Source organism: Mauremys reevesii, linkage group 3 (genome assembly GCF_016161935.1).
Source record: "Mauremys reevesii isolate NIE-2019 linkage group 3, ASM1616193v1, whole genome shotgun sequence".
NCBI classification, from domain to species: Eukaryota; Metazoa; Chordata; order Testudines; family Geoemydidae; genus Mauremys; species Mauremys reevesii.
Window position 1 is genome coordinate 179971324 of NC_052625.1, and position 20313 is coordinate 179991636.

The following is a 20313-nucleotide window of genomic DNA, read 5'->3' on the forward strand; positions in this document are numbered from 1 at the left end:
TTATTTGCATGGCAGTAGTAGAGGACCTAGTCAATGCTAGGCACTGCATGCATCTATCACCCTCTATCCCATGCTCATCATCATGACATCTGAGTGTCTATGGAACAAATCTTGCCTTCCAACATCATTGCAGTTGCCAAGATTCTTGACCCAGTGCAGCCAAGGCGGTTTTAGCACTCAAGGTGGAACAAGTGTGTTGGAGTTCACACCCATTGTATGCCTCAACAAGTAACTTGCTCCACCGTGACTCGGTGTGCCCCGGCATGCTGCAGGCAGTGGAAGTGAGAGTGAGAGCAGGACTGGTACATCGACCACTAGATTCACTTGGCATGGGAGCTACTAGAGCTGGGAAGGGAGGATTCTTCTCTCAGGATTTGTCTACACTGCAATTAGACACCCACAGCTGGCCTGTGCCAGCTGATTTGGGCTCAGGAGTTCGGGCTAAGGGGCTGTTTAATTGTGGTGTAGACATACAGGTTTGGGCTGCAGCCCAAGCTCTGGACCCTTCTACCTTGCAGGGTCCTAAAGCCCAGGCTACAGCCTGAACATCTTCATCACAATTAAACCTCCTGCCCCATAGCCCAAGCCCCTTAGCCCAAGTCAGCTGGCATGGGCCAGCGGTGGGGTTTTAACTTCAGTGTAGACATACCCTCAGTGCCCCAGCAAAATTCCCTAGCACTCAACCCTGTTTCTTGGGCTGTGTGTTGGTCTAAAAGATTTGTCACTAGGTATTTCTCCTTTGAATCCAAACAAGCATTTCTGACTGGTAGGGCAGTCTTTACATACTCCACTCAGGAGCTGATACTGAGATCAAAGTAATTTCATCTGGAAACGAATCCCAGTTCAAATCAGACTCCTGAGACTATTGCATCTCCACAAGATGCCACCATGTCTCATTCTTTACTTGATTTCTTTTCTTTATTATAGGCAGACTTGGTTATTCAAGATTCAACTATTCAAGATTTGGATGAACCAGGGATTTATATAGAGTCAATATGATATTTTCTGTCTTATTATCTATACCTTTCCTAATGATTCCCAACATTCTGTTTGTTTTTTGACTGCCACTGCACATTGAGTGGATGTTTTCAGAAAACTATCCACAATGATTCCAAGATCTTTCTTGAGTGGTAACAGCTAATTTAGACCCCATCATTTTATATGTATTGTTGGGATTATGATTACCAATGTGAATACTTTGCATTTATCAACATTGATACACTGTTGACTCATATTTAGCTTGTGATCCACTATGACCCCCAGATCCCTTTCTGCAGTACGCCTTCCTATGCAGTCATTTCCCATTTTGTGTGTGCAGCTGATTGTGCCTTCCTAAGTGGAGTACTTTGCATTTGTCTTTATTTAATTTCATCCTATTTACTTCAGACCAGTGCTGGGCAATCTGTGGTCTGCACGCAGCCCATCAGGGTAATCTGATTGCCGGCCATGAGACATTTTGCTGACATTGACCATCCACAGGCAAGGCCCCACACAGCTCCCAATGGCTGCAGTTCGCCGTTACCGGCTAATAGGAGCTGCAGGAAGCAGCAGGCTGCAGGGACGTGCATGAAGACCACGGGTCACAAGGTTCCCACCACTGCTTCAGACTATTTCTCCAGTTTGTCCAGATTATTTTGAATTTAGTCCTATCCTCTAAGGCACTTGCAATCCCTCTCAGCTTGGTATCTTCCACAAATTTTACTCTCTATGCCATTATCTAAATCATTGATGAAGATATTGAACAGAGCCGGATTCAAAATGGATCCCTGCATGACCCCATTCGATATGCCCTTCCAGCTTGACTGTGAACCACTGATAACTGCTCTCTGGCAACGGTTTTCCAACCAGTTATGCACCCACCTTATAGTAGCTCCATCTAGGTTGTATTTCCTTAGTTTGCTGATGAGAAGGTCATGTGAGACAGTATCAAAAGCCTTACTAACGTCAAGATATACCACATCTACTGCTTTCCCCAACCCACAAGGCTTGTTACCCTGTCAAAGAAGAGCACAGGCAGTTTGTGACTCTTTCATTTGGGGAGGCTTACAGGAGCACCAGAAGCTCCCTAGAAGTGTGTGGTGGGGGCACCGGCACCCAGACAGTGGCTCTGCTTTCTCGCTCTGCCTGAGGCCCCTCCCCTGCTTGGCCTCCCCCCTCCAGGCCCTGCCACCACTCTGCCTCTTCTTGCCCTTGTTCTGCCTCACCCTCCAAGACCCTCCCTTCCCACCACTTGCTCTTCTCTGCCTTCTACCCCCGTCACTCACCCTTAAGGCAGGAAAAAAGCGATGGGGTTCTGCCTCTCACTGGCTGGCCCAGCTGTAGGACTCCTCCTCCTGCTATGCTGATGCTGGAGCAACTCAGGTAAGGGGCTGATCCCAGGAGCTGGGGTGTTAGGCACAGGCCTATTGAGCCTCTGCTTTAATATATTCCAGTGTGTATGTATAATGCCTAACACAATCAGGCCTCAATCTCAGTTGGAGCCTCTCATTGCAGTTTTCCTATAAATAATTCCATTAATAGTAAGGGGGGAAAGTGGCAAGAATAAGAAAATGAGAGATCGGAAGAGAGCAGGAAATGAAGAGAGGAAACAGGAAGAAGACAGTAGAGCTAGGCAGCTACCTCAAAACAGGTGAACGGGCACATTCATTTGGATCCCTGATACGTAATGGGTTCAGTCATGGTCATTCCCCTATTTATTGACTACTCAGAGATATGCAGTCAAACAGGATTTTGTTCACATGCCATGGGGAAAGACTATTCTTCAGACCATACCCATACTAGAATGTGAATAAGGTCATTGGTGTACAAACCATCTGTATTTGTTGATTGTTATTCACTGTTTGCCATTTGTTGTTTGTTACTTTCCTGTTTCCAAAATTTCAATTTTCCAATCAGGGAAATGGCGTCTCAGTAGAGGCTGCGGCCTCTAGATACTATTATAATACAAATAAATAATAGTAATAAAGATAATAAATATATTTGAAGAACATCAGGATCAGTTTGCAAGCAATTTGGGACCAGAAAAAGGACTAAATTCATCAAAGCCTTCATGCAATTCTTTTAGTATATACATTTTGTTGAGAAACAGTTTTTATAATGAGTTTACAGTAAACGCGTATAAAAATGCCACTCAGTTACTTGAGGCATTCTTGCAGTAAAATGAATTAGCTTCTTGTTGCCTGCATCACCTGCATAAGGTTAGGCTTTGCTCTTACAAGCTGTAAAATGTTTAATTGATTTATTAAAATGTTGATTTGGAAGTTTTTGCTGTGGTTGAAATCTGCTTACTATCATCAATTAATGTGATACATTTATTCCTAAAGACTAATTTCAATATGATTTTTACTAATCAGACACATCTCAATTAAAGAACAAAATGCTTCAGTGTTTGTGTTCTCAGAGCAGCAACAAATACCATACCTTAAATGTTAAAAGAACAGCTGGACAGAAAATTTCTCTTTTTTTGCTTTGTCAAAATATTGAATTTCGACAAAAAATAAAAATAAGGGTCAACATTTTCACAGACTTTTTTTTCCCCAAAATGTTTGTCCCATTATTAAATCAGGTCTAGGTCAGAAGAGTTTTTTTGGGATTGATATCCGCACAGGTCAAGGATTGAATACTCATGGAGACTGGATGACACACTCACTCTTAGAGAAGATGCTTCAGGTGCCAGTGCTTAACCTGACCTGTGATTTATATAGAGGACTTCAGTTTCCAGGCTTTCAAATCCAGAAAATCTCACAAACAGTAAATTCATGCCCCAAATACCCTCAAATAGACTCCCAGTGAATGAGGTGTCTCAGTGAATCTCCAAATACCAGGCTTAGCATTTTATCATTTGCATGTTTGAATATATAATATTAGAACTCTGATTAGAAGTTTCATTTGGTCAGACAAAAATCCATTTTCTCAGGGTTACATCTATAAAATAGACTGGCAGAATATAAAATATTTTCATCACTGCGTTACAGACTTTCAGCTACTTTCAAGTTCTGAGTCTCTGCATGGAAACTGGATTGTTTTTGATTAAAGCAGAGTGCACTTTCATTACATCCCTGGGGTTTCTAAGGTTTTATTAAAGATGTTCTTTTGTTTAGAAATATGCCCATATGGAGAACAAATGATGAGGATTCAGGCATAATAAGGAGAAGGTCAGTTTCTACCGAGAAAACAAATGGACTAGATCATAACAAATTGTGTGAGAAATGGATTTTGGTTGCTGTTTGGCTTGCTGTAGATTTTTTCCCCTGGCCATGGGCTGTATGTAGAGAAGGTATCATTAACTCTTTCAAACCTAGTCTGTCATTTCAAATTTCCAAGGAAGGCCTGGCAGGGAGCTATTAAGAGTCTTGTAAGGGTAGAATTAAAGCTGGACACTTTTCAACTGAACAGATTTCTGTTGGAAAATCGGGTTTGTCAAAATCAAAATGTTTTGTGGGAATGTGTTGATTTCAATAACATTTTCAATGGTAAAAAGTCAATCATTTCAATAATGTTAAAAGGTTTAATTTCAATGAGATAAAATGTTTTGTTTTGATTTTATTTTATATATATATATTAATTATATTCAGTCTTATTTAATATTTTATATTGTAATTATAAAGTTTTGACATATTAAATGAAATGTCTTTATCTTATCAAAATGAAACACTTTGATGGTCCTGAATTGAAATTTTTTCAGAATGGTCTTTTTGTGGGAAATGGTGGCTTTTCAGTGTGATTTGGAATGAAAAGAACTTTTCAAAAAAGTCATAACAAAACAGAAATTTCATTTCCCAACCAGCTATAGTTAGAACTAATTATAACATTTTTTTTCTGTTAAGCAAAAAAATGAATTCAAGAGATTAATGTTGAATAACCAGCAAATGTTTGATACGATATTGCCACAAATTCTGTGTGGCTCAGTAATGGAAATCTCAAATGGACTATGAATCTGATGAGCATTGTACTACCTAGCCTGCCATGTGCCAAGTCTTTCAAAGTCTGTATAAACTGTAACTCTGCCTTTAGCTACACTGATCTAAAACTAGTGTGAGGAGAATCCAGACCCATAATGTTTAATAAACTACTTAGAATATTTATTATGCTCATATTTAATATATAACTCTGTTGTCACTGAATTCAGTGATAAAATCCGCATGTTGAGCCATTGCTGACTGCTTTTGAAAAAATGACCCTTCACCTACAAAGCACTTTACAAAAATTGACTAATCCTGACACTATCTAGATGTGTAAGAGTTGATGATGTATTCTTGATATATGTTTATGAGGATTTTGATGAATAACAATTGACAACAAATACATAAAGATACTGTCAGTTTTACTTACAGTGAATTGAACTAAAACTGGAAACAGTTGCTGAGGACAAATTGAGTTTTGAGCTATTTTTAATAGACTATAGCAGTATTTAGCCTGGTTTGGTTTGATATTTCATAGATTTGAAGGCCAGAAGGGAGCACTGTATCAACTAGTCTGACATTCTGTGTAACACAGGCCCACAGAATTTCCCCCAGTCATTCCTCCAGTGGACTGAATTATTCTTCTGTACTATATAAATGAACATTATAAACCCCAATAACTTGTAGTTGAATTAGAGCATATATTTTTGGATATCAGGATCCAGTTTCAAGTTACTTGCTTCTCTGGAGGCAATGTTTTTTGTGTTGCCTTGTAGGGCAGTTGACAAGCACACAACAGACTGAAGAAAGGAAAAATTAGGCCAGAACACTGGGGAGACCCTCTCCCTTAAGAAAGGACCATATGATCTTTAATATCCATTCCAGAACAGGCAGACCCCCAGTTTTGAAGTCACCCACAATGCTGCAAATGACTGGTGAATTTGTAACTGATCTTAAATTAACTTTTGTTATCATCAGCGTTTGTGATGAAGCTTGAAAACATTGACAAAGTTCCCATTTCTCATTCTGACCAAATAATTGAAAATGGCATAGAATAGTAATAAATAAGAATCTTAGCAACAATATATTCCATTCATCATAGAATTTCCTTTCATCTTCTTAGCCCTGTTTGGACGAATAGGATATCATGGATTCTATAATCTGTTCTTTGAAGATACCATCACAACACATACAATGAGTCTTTATTGTACATATGATATTACTGACACAGACTTATGACTCTATCATGAGCAAAGCAAATTAGTATGTAAAATGTCAATATAATATTAAATTAAACAGCACATTGTAATGAAAGTCATTAAATTTAATAAAATAAAATGAAAACTTAACTGAGCAGAACTGATTATACTATAACACAGAACGGATTAAAAGTTTGATTTCCCCAATGTCTAGACAAATTACTAGATACACATACGTTTGTTTTAGAGCTAGTCAAATGATGTAAAAACCCATATGCTAGAAGTCTGCCAAATTAAAGACTGGGTTTTAATTTGCCCTGTTTGTACCTCTTTATTGGTTGCTATTCGAGAACACGATGTTTTGTTCACGTGAATGTTCATGTAAAGTGAATTTTAAGCCTGGGGTGAGAAGGTAAATAAGTGACTTGCTCAATGTCAGACAGCAAGTCAAGAGTAGAATCCAAGAACCTTGTCACTTAGTCCACTACTCTAGCTACCAGAGTGTGCTTCTTGACCGTAAGTTCTTATTTAACCACAATACTTACAGGGCTAGAGCCTCAGCAGAGCTCCAATAAAGTCAATACGGTTATGCTAATTTGCAGCAGCTGAGGATCTGCACTAGCATGTTTCTATTAAAAATGACAGTTTGAAGTATATAGTGAAATACACACAGTGGTCACACTTCAGAAGTTTTTTCCATTTTGTGAGATTATATTCGTATGAGAGATATTTCCCATACTCAAAAATGAGAAACACCACTGGAGCCAGCAATCTCTCAAATTGGAGTGTGGCCCATCCCTCCCTGTCACTCTCTGAGGGAGGCCTTGCTTCCATACTGCCACATACCACAGGTGAGCACTGAAATTTTCTGTGCTGGGTGCCTACCTCAAGCTGTTTTCCTCTGGAAAATTTCAGCCATAATGGTAGATGTTTCTGAGAACAAGGCTAGAGAAAAATACATTGTTTGCCCACAGTAAAAATTTCAGTCAACCATTTCTTTGAAAAGCTCTAGCAGCTTGTTGTAGCAAAGACTTGAAATTTGGCAGGGGACTGGCATTTGTGTCTGCGATGTGCTTATTGCCACCCCAGTGAAAATCCACCCAAATCTGGCCAAGTTTTAAGATGTTCATAGAATCATAGAATATCAGAGTTGGAAGGGACCTCAGGAGGTCATCTAGTCCAACCCCCTGCTCAAAGCAGGACCAATTCCCAGATAAATGTTGAAAAATATCTGCTCAGTAGAGGCTTTGGAGATTTTAGCTGCTAAAATTGAAGATTCAATCCTCACTGAGCATGCTCAAGCTTCCCACAGCTCCTAGTGATGATCAGGCTGTACATGTGCCATGCCCACAAAGCAACTGAACATGCTCCAACCCCTCACGCTGCCTGTCTGAGGCAGGACTGCACATGCACCATCCCACAGAGTGATGGAGCATGCTCCAGCCCAGGACTACAGGGGCATTTCCCGGTAGTGGCTGGTCTCAACTACTCTGGGCCAAGATGGGGCTAGGCATTAGAACTGAAAGTAGGGAGCCTCTCTGTCCTATGCTCTCCATTACCTCCCTGCTGGTGCCCAGGCAGCATGGAGTAGGAAGCCATGTCATGTGGGCAGAGGGAAAGGAGTAGATGGGATAGGAGGGAGGACTGGGACTGTCAGGGCTAAAAGAGTGGGACTAGGAAGCAGTTGTGGGGAGAAATGGGGTCTAAGAGGAAGAGAGACAGAGTTGTCAAGGAGCTAGGTTACGAGGGAAGAACTGGGCAAAGAAACAGGGACAAAAGGCTTGGGATGGGTGTGTGTGGGGAAACTGATGTTGGATGAGGAGCCCAGGAAGGAAGACGAAGACTAGGAGTCAGTGGAGTGGAGGGCGAGAGACAGATGGGCTGAAAAGTCAGGAGGGAGGAACTGGGAATGGTTGGGAAGGAGACTGGGGACAAGGAGTTGGGGCGGGAAGGAGGGAATTGGGAATAATTGAACAAGGACACTGGGTGTGGGGAGGGGGAGAAACTGGGAGTGTGTGTGAGAGACTGGAACTTGGACAGCAAGTCTGGAGGAGGAGAGTAGGACTGGCTGGGTAAGGAGACTGGGATGAAACTCTTGAGGACAGGGTTGACAAGGAGACTGGGACTGGGATAAGGAGCTAAAGGTGGGGAAGAGACAGGACTGGGACAGTTTGGAGGGAATGGGGCAGAAGAGTCTGTGCTCTCTACAGTACATTAACCTCCAGAGCCTGGGATGGACCCCAAGATTCCTGAGACTCACTATTCCACTTCAACCTCCCTGGCCACACAATAGCAGATCTTAAGGTGGCCATCCTGCAGCAAAAAAACTTCAGGACCAGACTACAAAGAGAAACTGCTGAGCTTCAGTTCATCTGCAAATTTGACACCATCAGCTCAGAATTAAACAAAGACTGTGAATGGCTTGCCAACTACAGAACCAGTTTCTCCTCCTTGGTTTTCACACCTCTACTGCTAGAACAGGGCCTCATCCTCCCTGATTGATCTAACCTCATTATCTCTAGCTTGCTTCTTGCTTGCATATATATACCTGCCCCTGGAAATTTCCACTACTTGCATCCGACGAAGTGGGTATTCACCCACGAAAGCTCATGCTGCAAAACGTCTGTTAGCCTATAAGGTGCCACAGGATTCTTTGCTGCTTTTACAGATCCAGACTAACACGGCTACCCCTCTGATACTATTCCTCTGATGTCAGCAAATACCTGTGAAACCCACTGGGAAAGTATGTACCTCAAGCCCCTTTAGTGCTCACCCACATAGCAACAGTAGGTTGTCATCCTCTATCACAGCAGTTCTCAAAACTGTGCATCCCCATAGTTTACTAAGGCAACACAAAGAACTAAAATCCTAAACTTTGCAAGGATACAAATAATAAAATAGAAGGGTTTTGATCAATGTAGCTATAAGAGAATGAGTGTCAAAAGGACTAATTTTATTTCATAAAGCACCTTTTGTGTTATCCCACGTTCTGTTCAAAAAGAGTACAAATCGCAGCAGTTAAAATAAAACTGCACAGACATTTTAGGAAATCATAACATTTCCTAAACAATTATAGATTACATCACTATCCATCAGTCCTACCGTATTAGTGGGAGACACAAGCTGTGATACAGTCTTTAACTATACCATCACATAGTATTTTTTCCGCAGCCCCCTGACCTCATTCAGTGTGCAGGCACCATTAAATCTAATGTTTCAAGTCAGAATGGCTTGACTCTGCAACCTTAATGATGCTCTTTTAACATAGTTGATTATGTGAAATTCGTATCTAAATAATATAATCCAAAGGGGGATATAAAATCTTCTGATGTAGGTATCAGAGAACATTAAGCAGACTCCTTCAACTACTTCTTTAACACCCTCTGCTCTGACACAGCATTTTTTTAACAAACCTTCCATTTCTAGATTCTTACATCAACTCCAACTTACAGTGCCACACATCTGATTTGTGTCTAAAGTATTATGCATATGTTTGCACTGGATTTTTAGCTTTTTGGGGTGGAGATCATGTTTGCAAGCATGTATGTTAACTCACTGATTTTTCTTGCTTGAATCTAAGACAAATTTAATTATATAGCCAAATAGGCTCAATAATGTCAAATGTGAAACAGGCCCATTAAAACCTACAGCAAGTTATCACAAAACTTTTAGTAAAGAATAAACAAAAAGACTTGAAGGGAGGAGTACCTATATTAAATTAATTGAGTAGGAATAAATAATGCAACTGCTGAAACTGAAATTAGGCTAAAATGACTAATAGAGAATATCTGTGGGAAAAATGAATGGCATTGCATACACGTGTGGGCAGCAAATCCAACAAAAGAGTTATTGTGCCGGGGCACTGAAAATAGAAAAGAAGTTCAGAAAGGACTTGTTTGAAATGAGGAATTATCCAGGAGAAATCTGAAATGTATTGGAGACATGGAAGAAAAGCAAAAATATGAAGATGGATTTGATATTTGTTTGATATTTTTCAGATATCCATTATATCTCATTCACTTACCATAGATATTTTCTCTTACATGACTCTGAAGAAAGCCTTGCTTATTAAAAAATGCTGTACAATATCTTTTCCCACTCTACTGTGTATTCAATAGTTGCTTTCTTTTCTCATAGACAATGAGGTGCCAGAATCAGTTTACAGCCATAGTAGAAGTGCAAGCAAGGGCCATTTTGGACATAATTCACAAATACTACACAGTAAAACTATTTAATACAACTATGTGCTGAAACCTATACATTGTTTATTGAACTAATAGCATAGAAGTGGGGAAGGACCATTCTCCATTTCTTTTTTTTTTTTTTGCCTGTACCAATTCCATTCCCAACACTCCACCAACTGAGAACAGAAACACGGCATGATATGACTTGTGTGTCCAACCAAGTCAAGCCAACAGAGATTGAATTCTGTATACCTAATAAATGCCACAAACTACTCATAAACAAACTAGAGACCAAGGATTATTCACCAAAAGTATTGCATTGGAGAGATAAGCTGTCTTCATCTAACAGGTGGGAAAAGAATTGAAATTAGTGGAATAAATTATTTGCTGCTAGTTATTCACTGATCTCTTATAATACTGCTCTATACTACATCTGGTAAAATGTATTTATCTAGGAAGCCCCCTGTATAAGTCTGGAAGGGCAAGGGACTCGAAGCTCCACTGTCTGACATCTTCTGGTGTCATTTACTTCTGTGCAAAGTTGGTGTAAAACACCACCAGATCAGAATGTTATCATTTTACACTCACTTTGACAAGCTGTAAATAACTATACAAAGTGCAAGACATGGGAGAATCATGCACAAGGAATGTTATGAATCAAGATTAAACAAATTTATTGTACAAACTGATTAGGTACTTCAATTCCCTTCCCCTCCCCGCCCCCGAAGTGTGCTGACCTTTCGGATTTATCCTTTCAAATGAATTGATTTTCCCTTCCAAAGTGAGCGTATGTGGTAAACCTGTGTGACTATTTTGTTTGCGGTCCATAAAATTAAAAGAAAAAAGAACAAGCTGTGTTGGAGACAAGGGCTCCAAAGGAAGCTGCTACTTCCTGCCTTGACCATAGTGGACCATAGCTAGATTTGCTATTGCTACCTAAAGAAAGGCCAAGGGGCTGCTGTCATGAATTAGTAACCACAGCGTCTTTGAGTAAAGACATCAGGGTTGTGAAACAAACATATTGTTCTATTCATAGGCAGCCTGCATTACCTTTTAAATTTAATTGCTCAGGTCTCAGCTTTTCTTTGAGGAAGCTGAAGGACATTTATTCCATAAACTATTTTATTGCCATTGGAGTCTGTATCTTTACATTTACTACACATAAATCTGGCTGCACAATTCATTTTATTAAGCAATGAGGCTCTGATCCAGTGAAACAATTTAGCAGGTCTTTTATTCGTTATTTTGTTTACTGCAGCACCCATAGAACCTTCCCAGGCCTTCAAAGTATCGTCCCTGCCCTAAGGAGCTTGCAAGTCTAAGGACAGTGCAAACATGAGAAGAGAGAAGGGAGGAAAATTACATATTACGGTGCATTTGCACTAGGAAATACTCTCATACACATAGCAGCGGCTAACCTGATCACCAGGTAATAAGAGTGTGTCTGATTACTGTTACTTTATTTCTTGGTCATAGTCACCTAAACAAGATAGGGTTTCAATGGTTAAAAGGCTCAAGGTACACCTCTACCCCGATATAACGCTGTCCTCAGGAGCCAAAAAATCTTACCGCATTATAGGTGAAACTGCATTATATTGAACATGCTTTGATCCACCGGAGCACGTAGCCCCGCCCCCCTGGAGCACTGCTTCACCACATTATATCCGAATTCGTGTTATATCGGGTCGCATTATATCAGTGTAGAGGTGTACAAAGGAAGGATCAGAAGAAAGTATCTACTGATTCCTGTGATTACTGTTACATGCCACCTTTGCTGGGCACCCAGGAGAGGGAAGACAGCCTAGTGGCTAAAGCATGTGTTCTATTCCCAGCTCTGACACTCGTTCACTGTGTGGCCTTGGGCTAATCAGTTAGGCCTTAACCTCTCTTGCTTCAGTTTCCCAAGGTATACATTGAGATGTGTGTGTGTGTGTGTGTGTGTGTGCTCATGCTCACTTATTTCACAGGACTTTTACAAGACTTAATTTATTGGTGTTTGTAAAAAAGTGCTTTAGGGTCCTTAGATGAAGTGCATAATATGATTGTTGTTAAGTGGAGATTCATCCACAACCGGTCAGAGGCAAAGGTTAAACACTGACCATGTTCAGTTGCCAGAATGTGGATCTGGAAACCTGGCCACAGCCAAACATACAGATCTTAACACAGAATCATAGAAATATAGGACTAAAAGAGACCTTGATAGGTCATCTAGTCCAGTCCCCTGCACTGAGGCAGGACTAAGTATCATCTACACCATCCCTGACAGAGGTTTTTCTAACATGTTCTTAAAAACTTCCAATGATGGAAATTCCACAACCTCCCTGGGTAATTTGTTCCAGTGCTTAACTATCCTCACAGTTAGACATTAGGAAAAACTTAACCTAAATCATCTTTGCTGAAATTTAAGCCATTACTTCTTGTCCTGTCCTCAGTGGTTAAGGAGAACAATTTATCACCCTCCTTTTCATAACAACCTTTTGAAGACTGTTATCGTGGCCCTGTTGTATGCAGTGTTATTGTAGCCGTGTTGGTTCCAGAATACTAGAGAGGCAAGGTGGATGAGGTAGTACCTTTTATTAGACCAATGTTTTCTAGATCTTTAATCTGTTTTATTGCTCTCGTTTGGACTCTCTCCAATTTGTCCACATCTTTCCCAAAGTGTAGTGCCCAGAACTGGACACAATACTCCAGTTGAGGCCTTATCAGTGCTGAGCAGAGTGGAAGAATTACTTCTCATTTCTTGTTTACAACACTCCTGCTAATAAATCTCAGAATGATGTTTGGGTTTTTTTTGCAATGGCATTACACTGGTGACTCATATTTAACTTGTGATCCACTGTAACCCCTAGATTCTTTTCTGCAGTACTCCTTCTTAGGCAGTCAATTCCCATTTTCTATTTGAGCAATTGATTATTCCTTCCTAAGTGCAGTACTTTGCAATAGTCCTTATCAAATTTCATCCTATGTATTTCATTTTGAATTCTAATCCTGTCCTCCAGAGCGCTTGCAACCTCTCACAGCTTGGTATTGTCCATAAACTTTATATGTGTACTCTCTATGCCATTAGCCAACTCATTTATGAAGATACTGAATAGAACTGGATCCAGGACAGATCCCTGCAGGACCCCACTCGATATGCCCTTCCAGCTTGATTGTGAACCATTACACAGTGCACCACTCTGTTGATGCTCTGGACAGCAGTCGAGCTTGGATTCTCTGGCCAGCCACACGAAATGACCCCCGAAAAATTTCATTTTCCTGTCTGGGCACTGGGGGCTTGACTTCTGACGTGGTGGGGGACATCCGGCGGCCTCTGCACACCTGCAATGCTCTGCAGCAGAGGAGTCCGCAAGCAGAGAAGAATCCAGAATAGAAAGAGAGTGGAGAACTACTCTCTGAGTACACTTTTCCAACCAGTTATGCACCTATTTTATAGTAGGTGTGTCTAGTCTATATTTTTCTAGTTTATTCATGAGAAGGTGATGAGAGACACGCTCAAAAGCCTTACTAATGTAGAGATATATCACGTCTACTGCTTCTCTCCATCCACAAGGTTTATTACCCTGTCAAAGAAGGATATTAGCTTGGTTTGACATGATTTGCTCTTGACAAATCCATGTTGACTGTTACTTGTCACTTTATTATCCTGTAGGTGCTTACAAATTGATTGTTTGACTATGTGCTCCATCATCTTTCCGGGTACTGAAGTTAAGCTGACTGTTCTATAATTCCCTGCATTGCCCTTTCCCTCCTTTTTACAGATAGGCGCAACATTTTCTCTTATCCAGGCCAGTCTCTGCCATCCTCCATGAGTTCTCAAAAATAATCACTAATGGCTCAGATATCTCCTCAGTCGGTTCCTTAAGAATTCCAGGATGTATTTCATCTGACCCTGCCAACATGAAACTAAAAAGTCAAAGTAATTCTTAACTTGTTCTTTTCCTATTTTAGCCTCAGATCCTACCTGATTTACACAGATGTTCACTATGTTAGTTGTCAAATCACTGCTAACTTTTTTGATAAAAACTGAAACAAAGACGACATTTAACACTTTGGCCATTACTGCATTTTCTGTTATTGTCTTTCACTCCCCATTTAGTAATGGGCCTCTCTGTCATTGGTTGTCTTCTTGCTTCTGTAACCCTTCTGACAGGTGGAGCCAGCAGCAACCAGGGCTGGGTTCAATATCTAGGGATTCCTTTTCAACAATACAACTAAGAACCGGCTCGAGCCCCCACCCAGTAACCTGGGAAAATTACACACCACCCCTGGGCACCTCTGAAAGACAATACTTCCCCATTCGCAGGCACAGAGTCTAAGTGTAGAAAAGAAACTTTTAATGAAAGGAGGGAAGTCACCTTACATTAATTAGGGAAAATGCCATAAGTAGGATTCATAATCATAAAACTGTAAGCAGGACACCCACCCCAGAGTGCATGGGGCAATGCCTTCTGCCTCATGTTCTTGAGTTCTACAACCAAAAGTTCCTTTTCTGTGCCCCTCTCTACTCCCTCACCATGCCCCACTCACAGTGGTTGTCCTTGGTCAGTGAGGACCCAGTGTTCAAAGGTGCATCTCTGTGAGTTCACCTCCCACCTGGGGAAAAAGGCACCTTGCTTGCTCTGCCATCTGAGCACTTGTTCTGGCTGGCCACCCCACCAGCCTCTGTTCCTCATCATCTGGCCACCCCACCAGTTGTGGTTTCTCTCCACTAGCCATCCCCCCAGCTGCAGTTCCTTGCTGCCTGGCCAGCTGCTCGTTCGCCAGCCAGCTGTCAGTCACCTTCTGCTTCCACCTGCCTCTCTGCTGTGACCTCTGCAGGTCAGTCTCTTAGTCAGGCCTGCACAACATGCGGCCCACGGGGGGTGAGTAGATGGGCTCACTGTGCGGCCCGCGGGGGGTGAGTAGGCAAGCGGCCGGTAAGGGAGGGAAGCTGAAGAGGCAAGCGGGCAGTGGCAGGGGCTGAGTAGGCAAGCCGGGGGGGCGGGGGCCTGAGGAGGTGAGCGAGGAGTCAGTGGCTGACCTGTTCTACTGATCTGGTCTCTGGCTCCCATCCCCTCTCCAAGGGTTGCAGCTGTCTGGAGGTGCTGCCTTCCATGCCTTCCTCATTCACACCTCATTCATTCAACAGGACAATCGATTACAAAGTGGGGGAAGATCTTATTCTACTTCTAGCAAAAAGACATTTTTCTTTTACCTTAATTATACTACCTTAGGGGCCTGCTATAACATATTACCAAGGTTCAATACCGCTGTTTCGGTGGGGCAGTGCTGGGGAAGGAGGGTTTGTTTCTGTGGGGCGGGTGGTGCTGAGGGGGGAGTATTTCGGGGGGCTGGGTAGCGCTGGGGGGTGGTGTTGTGTTTCGGGGGGACTTGGTGACGTTGTGGGGGTTTTGGGGGGGCTGGGGTGGGGTTCGGCCCTCAGCTGTTTTCTTTGGAGTAATATGGCCCTCGCCGCTTTACGAGTTGTGCAGGCCTGTACTAAGTGATTTTCAGCTCTTTGCAGGCTGGGCAAAAACACTGCCCCACCACAAGTAATTTCAGCTCTCATTTGACACTTTACCATAACAAAAGGCTCCTAATGAAGCCTATTTAGCTCTGTCTTTGAACAGTGGGGAAGAAGAGGTTAAACCAGATTGGGGACCCTTAGGAGGAGTCCATACCTCCTGGCTGGGCCACCTGTACCCATCCCTCTTACTTTCACAGGGGTCTGGCGTTCTTGAAGTCCACCATCTTTATTCTGCTGTTTGCCCTCCTGTATCATGAATTCTGTCCTTTCACGATCACTTTCACCCAAGCTTCCTTCCACCTTCAAATTCTCAACCAATTCTTCTTTGTTTATCAGAATCAAATCTAGAATAGCCTCTCCCCTAGTCACTTTATTTTTATAATAAAAAGTTGTCTCCAGTGCATTCCAGGAACTTGTTGGCTAATCTGTACTCTGCTGTATTATTTTTCCAGCAGATGTCTGGGTAGTTGAGGTTCCCTCATCATCACCAAGTCCAGTGTTTTGGATGATTTGGTTAGTTTAAAAAAAGCCTCATCCTCCTCTTCCTACCTGACATCATCCTTGATTTTTACCCCTTTTATCCTTACCCAGAGACTCACACCAGGTCTGCCTCCCACTTCTGTCTCAACCTCAGGGCAAGTGTATACATCTTTGATATAAAAGTTCTACAAAAGGCATGAATGCAGTTTAAGTTCTGGTTCCATGGTTGGAAGGTAAATTTTATGATCCATGTTCTGCTCCCAGTTACACTAGTAAAAATCTACAGTGACTCAGTTTCCTGAGATGGAATTATTCTGGACTTGCGGCAATGTATCTGAGAGAAGAATGTCGGACCCTGTGTGGTGTATTTATTTAAAAATGCAAAAGATATTCTTGCTAATCCTTACCACCTGAAGAAAATGAGCCTGATTTTTCTTTTCTAGAGCTGTATTGCAGCTCTTAATTACATTATATATGATTATGTTTTGCAATTCGTTTTAAACATTGATCTTTTTAAAGTATTCAAAAGGTATAGGGTTATAAAGAAAACTGCATTATAGCTAGACGTACACCAAAACAGTTAAATTGCTTTTCTGTACAGATTGTGCTTTGCTGAGTTTCACCAGAAGAGGGTATAGTTTGGAAAGAACCTGACATCAGCTTGGAATTCCTATTGTGGTTAGAAACAGCAAAAGAAAAACAAGCACAAGTTTCTCCTCTGCACACTTCCTGTCACTGTGTGAAGGAGTCAACACATAAACTCCAGACCGTAAAGTAAAAGTAAACACAGCAGCTTTCCCTGAGTCCTTGGAGTGGAAGGCAAAAACTGCAACAGCTTTCTGTGGGATCATCCTGGTGATTGTCTGTCTTTCAGAATGATCAATTATTTCACTTTTTGTTAACCAGAACAAGGAATTTTTGGAACTGATGTGACTGCCAGTCTGTGAATAAAATATCACTTCAGAGGAAGAGAAAGAATGGACCCTGAAAAGACTCTCAAGCACTGAAGTAGAGGGTGAGTTTTGTTAAGTAGTTTCTTCTCTTTCATATCTGCTGGAGGAGTTGATTTCTTTCTAACGTCCCTGCTTCTACGCACAACAGCCTGATGACTTGTCTTTTCACTGCAGCTTGTTGCATACCTTGCAAGGTTTTACTGACTGCAGGTTTATTTCTGTAACCTTTCCTAGCATTACTCAAAGTCATTTCAGTAAGATTTGTAATATATATTACCTAGCTCTGATTTGCTTTCACAAAGAAGCTACAAACAGCAAAGATTTGGAAGCAAACTAAGAATTGATATATATATAAAAAATCAATAACATTAAAATGGCAGGTGAATCTAGATTTCCAGATGTGGACAGTAATGGATCAGAAAAAAATGAAGATATAGAGGTTATAGTCAATGTTGGTGGGGTGAGGCAGGTGCTATACGGAGAAAATCTGAACCGATATCCAGCAACAAGGTTAGCACAGTTGATCAACTGTTTATCAGGGGGATATGATACTATTTTCTCTCTTTGTGATGACTATGATCCTGGGAAAAGAGAATTTTATTTTGACAGAGATCCAGATGCTTTCAAATGCATTATTGATATATATTACTTTGGAGAAATTCACATGAAGAAAGGAATATGCCCTATATGTTTCAAGAATGAAATGGAATTTTGGAAAGTAGACCTGAAATTCTTGGATGACTGCTGCAAAACTCATCTGAGCGAAAAAAAGGAGGAACTGGAAGAAATAGCCCGAAGGGTGCAATTGATTCTGGATGATTTGGGAGTGGATGCCTCTGAAAATCGCTGGAAGAGATGCCAGAAATACATTTGGAAATTAATGGAGAAACCAGAATCATCCTATTCAGCTAGAGTCATCGCAGTGTTGTCCTTCCTATTTATTTTAATCTCATCTGTAGTAATGTGCCTGGGGACCATCCCAGAGCTCCAGATAGTAGACTCTGAGGGAAATCATGTGGAACACCCAACACTGGACAACATTGAGACAGCATGTATAGGCTGGTTTACCTTGGAATATGTGCTTAGACTTATTTCTTCTCCTAATAAACTGTACTTTGTGATTTCTTTCATGAACATCATTGATGTTTTTGCAATACTTCCCTTCTATGTCAGCTTGATCTTGACCCACTTGGGTGCCGGAATGATGGAGTTAACCAACGTGCAACAGGCTGTTCAAGCACTTCGGATCATGAGGATTGCTAGAATTTTCAAACTCGCACGCCACTCCACAGGGCTACAGACTTTAACCTATGCTCTTAAAAGAAGCTTTAAGGAGCTAGGACTGCTTCTTATGTACTTGGCTGTTGGAATCTTTGTCTTTTCTGCCCTTGGTTATACCATGGAGCAAAGTCACCCTGAAACCTTATTTAAAAGCATCCCTCAGTCATTTTGGTGGGCAATTATAACCATGACCACAGTTGGATACGGGGACATATATCCTAAGACAACACTGGGGAAACTGAATGCTGCTACCAGTTTCCTTTGTGGGGTGATAGCTATAGCACTTCCTATCCACCCCATCATAAACAACTTTGTCAGATACTATAATAAGCAGAGAGTTTTAGAAACAGCTGCCAAGCATGAATTGGAGCTGATGGAGCTATACTCAGGTGAAGGGAAAGTTGGAGGCTCCAAGAATGAACTAGAGGATCTTGTGGGGGAAGGCAAGGAGTATCCTTCATGGAGCAGACAGCTAAAAGTTTCCCACAGTGACACCTTCATTCATCTCCTATCAGATGAGAAATATTACAGGACCAGGCTTCAGAGCTGCAAATAAACTAAGTGACTGTTACTGTTCAGTTATAGACTGAGACAAATTAACAGTCTTCTAGTGAAAAGATTAAAGGGAGCTGTCAGTGTTGAGAGTGAGCACTGCCTTTCTTTTCCAAACATGAATACAAATTAACCCTCATCGCAGCTTCATCAGAGGTTGGTAAGACTTTGTTTTTATTACCTGACATATAATAGTAGGATGCAATTGAGATGCAACCTATCATAATTAATACATCCTGAAAAATTAATTTGTAACCATTTCAGAGATTGAAAACAGCTTCTTGATCAGTAATGTGTACAATTACTTGGATGTTAAGCTTTATAAAAATCAAAATCCTGTATCTGTAATAATAAAGAATAACAATACCACGGAGAACTTGTGCTTCAGGCTTTGTTCGGGGTTTTTATAGTTAGGAAATCTTTTTTAAAAAATTAAATCAAACTGTCACTCATAGGTGCTGCAACTATGGGTGCTGATGGTACAGAGCACCCCCTGGCTTGAAGTGATTTCCATTATATACAGGGTTTACAGTTTGTTTCAATGGCTCTCAGCACCCCCATGATACAAATTGTTTCAGACACCCCTCCTGTCACTCCTAAAGTATTCAGGTGTCCAGTAAAATGTAACAAGTAACAAGCGGTATTTTTATCCGAGTGCTAACTAAAAATATGATCACACACTGTGGTTGTGTGAGCCATTAAAAAGATGGCTTCTACATTCTATAAAGTGCAATTATGGGTGACTTTTTGGATAATGATATCAGTCCCTCTTTCTGTGAAAAATCTAATTTAATATTCCACAAAGATCTCTTTTGACAGATGTATGGAGCAGAATCAGTGTAGTGTGATAGGGTTTTTAAAGCAAGTAAAACAAATAGTCCTTACTTAATTACAACAGAAACATTTGCTTTTACAATTGTAGTGACCGTCAGGTTATTTTAACTCAATCACTTAAAAAAATTATAAATGTAATTTCTTTTAATTCAGTATAAAACCAAGCCAGGTTGACGCAGGGAATTAAGTTACATCAGAAACAATGAATTTCAAATCACCGGAAAATAAATATAAATAAACTAGCATTAAAAATTAACATCTTTATAACATTTATGGTGATGAATTGTTCATTGGATTGAACATAGCATTTCTTTATTTTCTTAAATACAATTAAACACCTTTCATGCTTGTAATAGCTATTTGGTTTTATTATGGTTAATTGAGCATGTTACAGGTTAAGTTATTAAATCAACATAGACA

At 40.9% G+C, this 20313-nt stretch overlaps 1 protein-coding gene across 1 annotated transcript; it reads left to right on the forward strand.

Annotated features, from left to right (window-relative positions):
* Positions 1-17016: 17016 nt before the first annotated feature.
* Positions 17017-19438, forward strand: KCNF1 (potassium voltage-gated channel modifier subfamily F member 1). Its single transcript, XM_039531374.1, has one exon. It carries the CDS (start codon positions 17600-17602, stop codon positions 19061-19063), a length of 1464 nt encoding a protein of 487 aa, XP_039387308.1. The 5' UTR covers positions 17017-17599; the 3' UTR covers positions 19064-19438.
* Positions 19439-20313: the final 875 nt, after the last annotated feature.

Bases quoted from the DNA above. Each gene is read 5' to 3' on its own strand.
- KCNF1 (XM_039531374.1), top strand. From the start codon at position 17,600: ATGGCAGGTGAATCTAGATTTCCAGATGTGGACAGTAATGGATCAGAA.